This window comes from Sciurus carolinensis, chromosome 10, assembly GCF_902686445.1.
Source record: "Sciurus carolinensis chromosome 10, mSciCar1.2, whole genome shotgun sequence".
Lineage (NCBI taxonomy): Eukaryota > Metazoa > Chordata > Mammalia > Rodentia > Sciuridae > Sciurus > Sciurus carolinensis.
The window spans coordinates 6,878,945-6,890,987 of NC_062222.1; the positions used below are offsets into that span (position 1 = coordinate 6,878,945).

Here is a 12,043-nt window from a genome sequence, read left to right on the forward strand (position 1 = left end):
TCTGCGGCTCCGTTCACGAGTGCGAACTGGAAGCGGACAGTGGTTCTCCCGGGTGTAACGAGCTGCGCGGCCCGCAAGGGAGGACGTTTAGGGGAAGCGGCGGTGACGTCTCAGCCGCCCCCGTTCAGCTACGAGACGCGCTCCCGGGTCCGACTCCGCGCGGGTCCCGGCGTCCTCCGCTGGCGGCTTCCCCGTCGCCCTGGCAACCCTGCCGCCACCAATGGCAGCGGCGCGGCGCGGTCACGTGGCCCCGCCTCTTTCCCGGCGGCGGCAACATGGCGGCCCTCGCGGGCAGTGGCGGCGGGCTGTGAGGCGCCCCACTGGCCGCCCTGCAGCCCTCCCGATGGCGTCGCCGGCCTGGGGGGCCTCGCGCGGGGGCCCGGACGCGCTCCCCGCAGACTCCGCCTCACAGGAAGACGAGGACTGTGACTCCGCGGATTGGTCCGGCTCCTCGGGCTCCTGCGCCTCGGCCAGCGGCGCCTCCGAGTGAGTGCTGGAGGGGACCGGGCAGCCCGAGGGCGCACGTGGCCGCGCGGTGCCAGCAGGGACCGCGGCGTCCCGCGGAGTCTCGGGCCCGCCCGGCTTCCGCGCGGCCCGGGCGCCTCTGGGAATGTTCTGGAAGCTGCCTCCCCGGTGGCTGCGCCCTTCCTGCTGCGGTCTGGGCGCCTCAGCCGCGCCGTGTGCTGAACGCGGACACCCTGCAGGTTTTCCAAGGCGGCTGCGTAAGCTGCGGAGTTGTCCCCCCTGCGGGGAAGGTGACAGCTGTGGGCAGCAGTGTCGCGTCCCCACCTGAGGACAGCCTCTGCCCCGTTTGTGCTGTGTTTCGTGCATCCCCCGGGTTTTCTGTTTGGTTATAGTTGCTCTTTAAAGTACAGATCCCTGAGTGTTCTTTCCATGTTTGTATCCTTAGTAATACCTTAAGTTTTTTTTTTTTTTATTCACAATACCCAATATTTCATTTTTTAAGGAATCTGTTTTACTGTGGACGAAGAACTTTTTGGAAAAGCCAATCAGAACAGCTTGAAATGAATGCCTAAATGTGAAAGTTTTAGGTACCAAACATCAACCCAGCTGATAAGAGACTGCCCTACAGACTTTCAAGATGGTATTTTATGGGTAGTTAGGAATAACAGTTACAAATAATGTGTATTCACGAGTAAGAGTTGCTCCTAAATTATTTTCACTTATAATTAAAACATTTTTATTATTGTCTTTGTAAGTGTAGGAGGAAAGCCTGCTTAATACCTTCTAGAAATTTAAGAATAGATTGTATTCTTTAAGATTTAAACGAGTTTAAGAATATCAACTTTTTGTAATCTCTTTGTGACCTTTTAAGAAAATCAGTACAGGGGATTGAAACCTGGACCTCATGCAGGTTATGCAAGCACTCTGCCTCAGAGCTACATCTTGAGCCCCTTTTATGTTTTGAGACAGTGTCCTTCTAAGTTGCCTAGGATAGCCTTGAACTTGTGATCCTCCTGTCTCAGTCTCCCAAATAGCTGAGATTGTAGGCATGTACCACTGCACCCAGTTTGTTGTGGTCATTTAAAAGTATTTTAAAAATTCATGGTTATTATGGGAGGCTGCTGGAAGGAAATAAAGGTTACATGGAAACGTACTGGTCCTTGTATGGAAGCAATAGATAGCGTGAGACTCCAACTTTTTGGTTTCTCAACATCTTGGAGTCATACATATTTAGCCTAGAGATAATATGTCATTTTCCCATAGTCACCCACAGTTAAGTGTTGTCATAGAAATTCAAGACACCTGATTTCCAATGGAGCACCCTGCACTTGGTGGTATGAAAATAAATGAGCTAATTCAGTTTCTTCATAATATGCAATACCTTGTGAGTACCTTATGATAGGGTAATGTCTTAAGTATTTCATTTTCTAGAATACATGTTATCTATTATATTTGTTTTTAAAAGTGATCATTAAGATTCCTACAGTAGTCATTCATTATTCATCCTAATGTTCTGTCTTCCAATAGAAAAAGTACAGTAAATCGTTATTGGAAAATATTTTTCTGGTCTTTATGTCGAGTCCTATCAAGATTCAGATTTTATGTCTGTCCTTTCTTGATGTATATGACTTAAAGGTTGATTTGCTGACATGATCCAGAAGGCTTAGGTTTGGTTTCTCTCTTGGTGTTAGGTGTTCACCTCCCTAATCTGCAATCACCAATGTAGGCAGTCTTCCTACCTTGGACAGAACCAGTGTTTGATCAAAGGCATACCATTGTGAACCTTAATCAAAGAGAGATGAATTGCCTATTATCTTTTATGGTCTATATGAAGCTTACTTAGGAAAATATACTACATATCAATTCACATGAAGAATCTTATCTTGAACTTTCCAAGTTCTAGTTAACAATCTGCTTGTTCTTTTTGGAAGTTAACCATTGTTTCATATATGTTTTGTAACTGAAAATCAATTTGAGCTGCATGTGATTGTCAGTACGTTTATTGTTTGGGGGATAAAAATCCACCTTTTAGGGTAATTCTGTAGAGTTCTTTCAGGCTTGCTGTAGAAGAGGAAGGTTTTAGATTGGTATAATATGTCTTAATCTGGCATGTGGACATTCTCACAAAAGAGACACCATTAATTTTGTTTGTTTAAATAGTCTTTAAATTTTGGAGTAAGTTTGGATTTACAGAAGAGTTGCAGAGATAGTACAACATTCCCATAAGCCCTTCTCCCAGGTTCCCGTCATGTTGATATCTTACATAGCTATTGCTCATTTGTCAAAACTAAGAAAATTAACACTGCTAAGTACTATTAGCCAAACTCCAAACTGTATTTGGATTTCACCATTCTGCCACAAATGTTCTTTTTCTGTTCCAGGATTCAACCCAGGATATCAAATTGCCTGTAGTCAGTCTGTCTCCTTAGTCTCCTCTGGTCTGTGACAAGTTCTCAGTTCTATGGTTTTCATAACCTCCATCACTCGATTGACGTAGTAGTGGCCAGATCTCTTCCCCATAAAGTAACTATTTTCTACTTTTCATATTCTCACACATTGATGGTGAAAATGTGCATTGGTGTAGTCTTTTGGGCAAAGACCTGTACATACACATACATATAAAGATAGTCACTGTAACTTTGTTAGAGAAAAACAAAAATTAAAACAGAATACAGAGTTTATCAGTAGCTAAATGAGTGAATATGCTACGTCCTTGATATGGAATATTATGCTGCCATTAGGGCTTTCAGACCTGTATTGTCAAGTGAGAAATTACAAAGCTAAGTATGTACCTTCATATAAGTATGTATGTTTTATGTGATTATAAAACATGTGTTTTTAACATCATTTATATCAATGAGTAGGAAAGAAAATGACTGGTAATTATGCTTCCATTTATTTGTGCCTGTGTATGCATAGAGAGATGCTGGTAGTCACCAGCCAGAAATCTAGTCATGTTAATCCCTTCTCTCTCATCTTCTTCACTACTGAATCTCAGAGTCCTGGTGATTTTCAAGTATGTCTGCCGTCCTTATTATGTTAGTTATTTTTGCCTTGACTACTGAAATGCCAACTAGTCTTGCCTTGGGTTGTGTTTATCTCAAACCCACCTCAGTTTTCTTCCACAGCAGGACTCTTCAGGGACATCTGACCTCTAGACCCTGCATACTCTTCCCTGATGCCCTCTGACCTCTATGGAAGCCAGATCTCGACTCTGTCCTTCCACCCCTCGCACGTTACTCTGGCACCCGCAGTCACTGACGGGTTTCCACGTAGGCGGTGGACACTGTCCCTCAAGACTTCTCTCCGTTTAAACTTCTCTTTTTCCTCAGCTCCCCAGTTCTCTTCTCAACCAGTTGTTGTTCAGCTAGGCTGTAGAGCACTCATATGTGCCTCTCTCTTGTACTCCAAGTGCATTGTCATGGGTTCTTCCTCTCTTTCTTTTCCCCACTAAGCAAAGGCAGAAACTGATAGTTTCATTCTTGTAATTCTGGTATTTAGCACAGTGTCTGGTGCTATTTATTTGTTCCACAATTGGATGCTATCCCTTCCATCCCTCACCTGCATGCATCTTAGAATCATAACAAAAAAGTGGTTTCACATTCAGATTTGAGAGATTATAACAGACCATCTAATTTTTTATTTTTTATTTTTTTTGTACCAGGGATTGAACGCAGGGACACTAACCACTGAGCCACTCAGCTCGTTTGATATTTTATTTAGAGACAGGGTCTCACTGAGTTGCTGAGGCTGACTTTGAACTCTTGATCCTCCTGCCTCAGCCTCCTGAACTGCTGGGATTATAGGTGTATGCCACCGTACCTGGCTAAAATGCACCATCTTTATACTTGATGTATATATATATGCTAAGTTTGTGTATGTATGCTATAAAGATTTTTCTATAAATAACAAAACTTTATTGTTTAAATTTATATGTATAGATAAGTTATGAAGGTATAATTGTGGTGTTTATACTGTACTAGTTAAACTAATGATACATTTTCTATGTACATATTTGTGGTGAGCACAGGTAGGTTTGTCAATACTGATGTCTGGGAGTGCACATGGTGTGGTTGAAATGACTGATGCATGGTCAATGAGCAGTGCTAAGTGGTGCTAAGTGGTGCTAAGCAACTGAAGTGATGCCACACCTCAGGAGTCAGCTGGAACCCAAGAAATATTAGTTTTGATATTTTGAGCTAATTATGTCTTTTTTAAAAAGTGACTCATATATACTTGAAAATTCTATATTAACCGACCACAGACCAGGCAGTAGTTAAGAACTGAGTGATATATTTTGGGTGCTGTTTTCACAGCATTTAGAAAGAGATATTTGGCAAAAATGTTGCTAATAAACACTGTAGAAAATAGAAAAGTTTCTGTTTGAATGATGAGAACACAAATTATACCCTTTCACACCAGCTCATGTTTCAGAAAAGACATGTTCATTTTTCCAGTGAAACCAGCTTCACTTTAAAGGGTAGCAGTTTGAAAGGTAAACTGTTCATAACATTGAGCAGGATAGGATTTGTGAGTAGGTTTGTTACTAGAATTTTTAATGCTATTTCAGTATTTTTAATAGCAATAATTTGTGGGAAGCCATACTTATCTAGCAGAATCAGATGAGACTGAGCCATGGGACACAAGCCTGCCTTCCAGTACTAGCAGCCACAGAAGTATGTGGGCTGCCTGGGAGTGGTTCCCTGTCCAGTTTCCCTGAGAGAATGGCTCCCCTGACTCCACCCCATCCTGTCCATCACAGAAGAAGCTCCTCTCCATCTGGGCCCCTTTACCTGAGTGTGTCAGGGTGCACTGACTTTGTAGGATGAGTTTGGGAGGGTTCCTTCCTTTTCTGTTTCATAGACTAATTTGAGGAGGATTAATATTAGTTCTTCTTTGAGGTCTGGTAGAATTTGGCCAAGAATCCCCTTGGTCCTTACTTTTCTTTGTTGGAAGACTGTTAACCGCTGCTTCAATTTCATTACTTGAAATTGATCTGTTTTAAGTTTTCTATATCTTCCTTCAACTTGGGTGGGTCATAGGTCTCTAGGTATTTGTCAGTATCTTCAAGTTTTTCTAGCTTATTGGAGTAGAAACTTCCAAAATAGTTCGTGCTGATCCTCTATTTCATAGTGTCTGTGGTGATATTTCCTTTTTCATCTCAGATTTTGATAATGTGAATGTTTTCCCTCTTTCTTTTGATTAGTTCAGCTAAGGGCTTATCAATTTTGTTTATCCTTTCAAAAATCCAATTCCTTGTTTTGTTGCTCTTTGGTATTTTTTTTTCATCTTAATTTCATTGATTTCAGCTCTGATTTTAATTATTTCCTGTCTTCTACTGATTTTGGTTTTGGTTTCTTCTTTTTCCAGGGCCTTGAGATGCAGTGTTAGATTATTTATTTGGTATCTTTCTATTCTTTTAATGTATGAGCTCAATGCTATGAATTTCTCTCTTAGAACTGTCTTCATAGTGCCCAGAGATTTTGATATGTTGTTTTGCTATTCTCATTTACCTCTAAATGTTTTTTTTTTATCTTCCCTGATTTCTTCTGCTATCTATTCATCATTCAAAAGTGTATTAATCTCCAGATATCAGAGTGATTTCTGTTATTTATCTTATCGTTGATTTCTAATTTCATTTCTGAGAGAATACAAGATATTACCTCTTTTATTGTGTTTGCTAAGATTTGCTTTGTGATCCTAAATATGGTCTGTTTTGGAAACTGTTCCATGTGCTGCTGAGAAGAAAATGAATTCAGTCATTGATGAGTGAAATACTTTACAGCTATCTGTTAGATCCATATTATTAATTGTATTTTTTAGTTTTGAAGAACCTTAACTTAGTTTTTGTTTGGATGATATATCCAATACTGACAGAAACATGTTGAAGTCACCTAGTATTGTATTGTGGTCTCTTTGATTCTTAATGTTGAGAAGGGTTTATTTGATGTATATAGATGCTTTGTTGCTTGGGACTTTAAGTATTTACAATCAATTTATCTTGTTGATATATGATTTCTGTAAGCAGTATGAAATGACCTTTGTCTCTTCTGATTAATCTTTGCTTAAAGTCCACTTTATCTGATATGAGACTATAAGCCCTTGCTTGGTTATGAGTCCCATGTGAATTGTGTGTTTTTCCCATCCCTTTCACCTTCAGTCTGTGAATGTCTTGCCTGTGAGGTAAGTTTCTTACAAACAGTGTATTGTTGGGTCTTGTTTTTCAATCCAATCTGTGAACCTATGTCTTTCAGTCAAAGAGTTTACACCATTTATATTTAATGTTATTATCAATAAATGATTATTTCCTGCCATTTTGATTCATTTCCAATGTTAAAATTGGACTTGATTCTCCTTTGATTGACTTTTTCTAATGTAATTCCTCCCTATGCTGGATTTCATTTTTATTTTCATTTCTTCTCCATGAAGTATTTTATTGAGTTTTATAGTATAGGCTTTCTAGTTATGAATTCTTTTACTCTTGTTTATCATGGAAAATTTTTATCTCATCATCAATTCTGATGCTTAATTTTTGCTGGGTATAGTATTCTTGGTTGGCATTCATCTTCTTTCAGTGCTTCATATATATTATCACAAGCCCTTCTGGCTCTTAAGGTCTGGGTTGAGAAATCAGTTGAAATCTGGATTGGTTTACCAATCCAGTGTGACCAACCATTTTTCTCCTACAGCTTTTAAAATTTTATCTTTTTTCCATATGTTAGGCATTTTCATAATAATGTGTTTAGGAGTGAATCTATTGTGACTTTGTATATTGGGAGTTCTGTATGCCTTTTATATTTAAATTTCCATCTCATTCTTAAAGTTTGGAAATTTTTCTTATTTCATTGAAAAGATTGTACATCTCTTTAGCTTGTATTTTAGAGCCTTCATCTACCCCAGTGATTCTTAAATTTGGCTTCTTGATGTTATCCCAGATTTCTTGAATAACCTATTCATGGTCTCTTAACATCTCTTCTTTATGGTCAACCTTATTTTCAAAGTTATGTACTTTGAAGATTAAAAATCTATCTTCAAAGTGATCTAATCTACTGGTGATGCTTCCCATTGAATTTTTAATTTGGCTTATTGATTCTTTTCTTCATATTTGAGATTTTATTGACTGTATTGAGAATCAGTACATAGACATTTCACTTTGTACACAATTCTTAACACACATACTGGAAATCTAAAAAGCCTTGTACTGTGATTCTTTTTCAGTTATTCTAGAGACTTTCCAGCTTTGAATTTGGAGGCAAATTTTTCTTAATAGAATATCAAGTACCAGTATCTTTGAATGCTGTTATTATTTAGGTCCCACAAATTCAAAACTTTGTCACACACCCTACATACTCAAACTTTCAATCTTTCACAGCACATTAAAAATATTAGGAAAACTAAGACTTCCATTACCAAAGATGTTACAGAGTACACACGATTCTTACAGCAATGATCCAGTAGTGGTCTTCTTCAGGAAACAGTTCTATTCAAAACCACAGGAATAGAAGTAATTTAAAATATATAAGACATTAAATGCAAGACTGTGACTCCAAACTGCCATTTAACATGCTTTGTATTGTAGGATATAAAACTAACCCCCCACCTATGGAATGTTAAGCTGACACCCAAGACAGTCCAAGCCTCCCATATTTCAATATCCCACTATTTTCTCGTTGTACCCAAAAATAAACCAGCAAATGATTTCACTTCTTAAAAAAAACCATTTATACTTAAAAAGTAGGATGAGGTGGGAGTCCCTCCTTTTCAAAAATGTTTCTAGAGCTACTGAAAAACTTGCATTTACAAATTAGGTGATAAAAACCATCAACTTGTACAGGAAGGGAAACAGGACATGATGTACACGATAGGACATGGTGTATGGTTAATCGGACTTGGCCTCTTTCTCTTCCGCTTCATCAGAGGCTGGACTATCCTGGTTTTCAGTCTCTCCATTTTCGGCGGGTAAGTCTTTAGTTTCCCGGTCAGTCGCTGCAGCCCGTTTTCCCTTTGGTTTGAGCTCTGTGTGGAAAGGTTCCTCCTGGGCCCAGCCTCCGGGCGGCCGGCCTCCGCCTGGGCTTCCCCTGCCTCCTGGGGGCGCCCGCGGGAGCTTCCCAGGCTGCGCCCCTGGCGCCGGCGCCTCCCCGTTTATTGATTCTTTTATTTCCAGGGTTTCTGTTTGGTTGTCTTTCAGAATCTCTGTCTCTTTTATTATTTTTTTCTCATTTTTATTTTATTTATTTATTTATTTTACTCTTTTTTTGTTGTAAACAAATGGAACACATGTTGTTTCTCTATTTGTACATGGAGTCAAGGCATACCATTTGTGTAATCATAAATTTACATAGGGTAAGGTTGTTTGATTCATTCTGTTTTTGAAGTGATCTTTCACTTTCAGTGTTTTCTCTGATTTCACTCCTTACTTTCTTTTCAGCTCATAGAACATTTTAACTCTGAACTTTCTAGATTCCTTCTCTGGCATTTCCTCCAGTCTGTTGCTCAAGCATTGTGGGCTGTTTGGGATGATTTGTTTACTTGGATTTTCACGTTGTTTGTACATCTGCCCATCCATCAGTGTAGTTCTCACTTCTAAGTGAAGGACGACTTTGTGAGCTTCTTTCTCATGAGAGCCCTGGGTTGGGTGACTATCTAGGTAATGATATTTTAAGTCAGTGATAAGTCAGATCTCAATCTCTGCGGATCTCAATATCAGCACCACTTTAAGAGATGCCGCTGAGCCCTGTCAACTGCAGAGCCACGCCTCATTCTGGTCAACCTTATAAGAAATGAACGCTTTTTATAATTGCGCTCCACAGTTCCTCAAGTTCAGGTACAAACCTGTAATACACTTTGGAATAGGTCAGTAAATTTAGTAAACTTACTATAACCATGAGTGTTAAAAGGGAGAAGGAAGAAAGATTGGCCAATAAAAGAGAGGAGAGAAAGTTGGGGAGATATAATAGAATAATTCACTCCAAGGTAGAAAGGAGGAAGATGGTTTTTGAGGTAGTAGCAGATAATGCAAGAGGATGAGTTGGGGACAAGTGGGGCTTGGAAAACAGAGACAGGAAGACTGATGCCAATTAATGCCTCAGACCATTAGATGAGATACAGTCAAGTGAGTTCCAGGTACAGTGTTGGCTGTTGGGTTAACAATTATCATTCAAGTTAAAGAGTTTTTATATGATCAGAGTTGACGTTAGAGGTGTTTGCAGTAAATAATGTCAAGGTGAAGAAATTTCTTGTTGAATTTTGGTTTGGATCTCATTGAGGTTTGGACGTTTAGCAGATGTCCATCGGTCTTTGGCTCTGGATCTCTCACAAGTTGCAGGGCCACAGGAGCCAAGTCCCTAGTTGTCATGACCCTCCCAGCAGCGGCTTCTGGGTTGTCCGCTCAGAGGCCTGCAGCTGAATCTTGGAGGGTGCAGTGTTGTGAGGGGCTGTTTCTGTTGTGTTCCGTAGTTCAGGATGCAGGCTCTGAAACGCTCTGTGTCTGCCGTGGGTTGTGTGTGCTTTCTCCTCTCTGTAGCCTCCTTTTCATGGTAGTGAAGATCCTGGTGGCTGTGAGCGCAGTGACTCTGGTTGTGGGTTTCCCATGTGTGTTCTGTGGTGCAGAAGTATTCCCTTGGCAGCGCCACTCTCTGGGGTACTGTGGTGAAGGGTCCCATGTGGTTCACCCGGCCTGTCTTTTCTGCTGCCCCAAATTGTGAATGGTGGGCAGGGGGTTCACTGCCTCTATTTACTAAGTCTGATACAAGCTCCCACGAGTGTCAGCAATGCCGTTTCACTCTCCGTCTGTGATCCTGGGTCAGGCTGTGTGCCAGGTAAGACTGGGAGTCGCCCCTTCTTTCTCTGTAGGCTCTGGTAATTCTCCATCAGGTCTCTATGTCACTGAGTGTTCAGGCACTGTCGGGAGCAGTGAATGACTTATGGCTCTTTGAACTGCCCAGAGACAGAGGCGATGCCTCTCTTAGAAATTTCTCAGTGCAAAAGTGCTGAGAAAACCGCCCAGTTGTATGGTGATGCTCTGTTCAAAGGGAAAGTCCTTGCTAGGCAAGGAGTTTTATTAGCTCATAAGCTTGGGTTCAAACACCTGCTGCCCAAGGTAGAGAATTAGAGGCACAAGCTGATAGACCCTAACCGGGCTTCAGCTCAGTTCACCTTGAAGAAGCTTTCTCACAATAAATCTTTCTGATGTAAATCTCTATAATAAGTGCTGAACTTGCTCATCGTGATCAGCCTTCCCCCACCGGAGGCAGGGTGAACCACCGAGCCCTGACTTTTCCTCTACTTTCTGTCTGTCTGTCTTTTTCCTAATCCCCTCATTGAGCAGTTGCCGTAGCCCTGAATAAACGGTCACATTGGCCCTGACAAGGCAGCTTTCCTCTGATACGGCCCTTCCATCCTGGGTCCTGTCCTTGGGCTTCCGTGGTGCCTCCCCCCAGCGTCGCTGGTCAGGGCCTGGTGATTCTGGGGCTAAGCTGCTTTGTTGCCCTGTCTGAGTTGAGCTTTCTGCCCTGCCTGGGCTTCCGAGGCTGAGCAGGGTTAGGCGAGTTCCTGGCGCAGGTCCCACCAGCCTGATTCGTTCCCCTTGCTCATGGTGAGGGCGGGAGAGAGGGTTTCAGTGAATCCTGACTAGCAGTGGTCCTTCTAGAAGTTCTTTCTGGCCAAATTCTTAAGAGGCCCTGCTGCAGGGGACTGCCCCCTGGTTTAGTTTGCAGCTGTCTGGGTGTGGGAAGGCCCCATGCTGATGTGAGGGGGTGATGGCTCCTGGCTAGTTGCTGTTCGCACTTTGATTTTAAGCTGATTGCTGTCTTGAGGAGCCTTCTGTTAGCCACACTTTAAGTTTTGTCTATCTTTCCAAAGTGTTGTTAAGAGGATTATCTGCCCTTGCTTCTCTCTCCTGTCCCTTCCCCCTTCCCATCCCCAGGTTGGGTCTGGGTTCAGGGGACTCTGAGTTTGTTTTCTACTCTGGTAACCTATCTTCCACATCTCCGACCTTGTAATGTTGAGTCTTGTTTTTTATTTTTTAAAGAACTTTTAAAACATTATTTAGTTTAAAGTGACCATAAGTGGTATATTTGTTTTTCAATTTAAGTTTTTTATAGATGTCCTATATATGTGACAATGGGACATAATGGATTAAAATAGTTGGTTAGTTAAGAATTGTTAGAATATTAAATTCTCAGTAAAATTACCAGTAATTCTGGGACAGATTTTCTGTAGATTATCCAAGTCAAAGGGGTAAATGGAAAAGAAATCATAAGAAGACATGAAATATATGATTTATAGAAGAAAATGTAAAGTTGGGAATTAACAGATACTGGTTAACTCAGTCACAGCCAATGAAAGAAATAGAGGAACCATATAATTTATCACAAGCAGACATACTTCTGAGAACAATTTGACTGCAATAACAGGTGTAAATGGATATTGTTCTGGGATCAGTATATATGGTTAAACTACATAGTGCACATTTTTTAGTTTTTGGGATCATATAAGATAATTCCAGATACTTAAGAAAATGCCAATAAGCACAACATGTTTTTTTCTTCTTTCCCTGTGTTTGGCATCAGTATTGAGT

The 12,043-nt window shown here is 41.0% G+C and overlaps 1 protein-coding gene across 1 annotated transcript in view; it reads left to right on the plus strand.

Annotated features, from left to right (window-relative positions):
- The first annotated feature begins 278 nt into the window (after positions 1-278).
- The window catches only part of Intu (inturned planar cell polarity protein), a 93,122-nt gene continuing 81,357 nt past the window's right edge, over positions 279-12,043 (plus strand). The window contains exon 1 of the mRNA XM_047566680.1: positions 279-486. Coding sequence (XP_047422636.1) covers positions 344-486 — 143 coding nt within the window. The 5' untranslated portion in view covers positions 279-343. The remainder of the gene's footprint in view (positions 487-12,043) is intronic.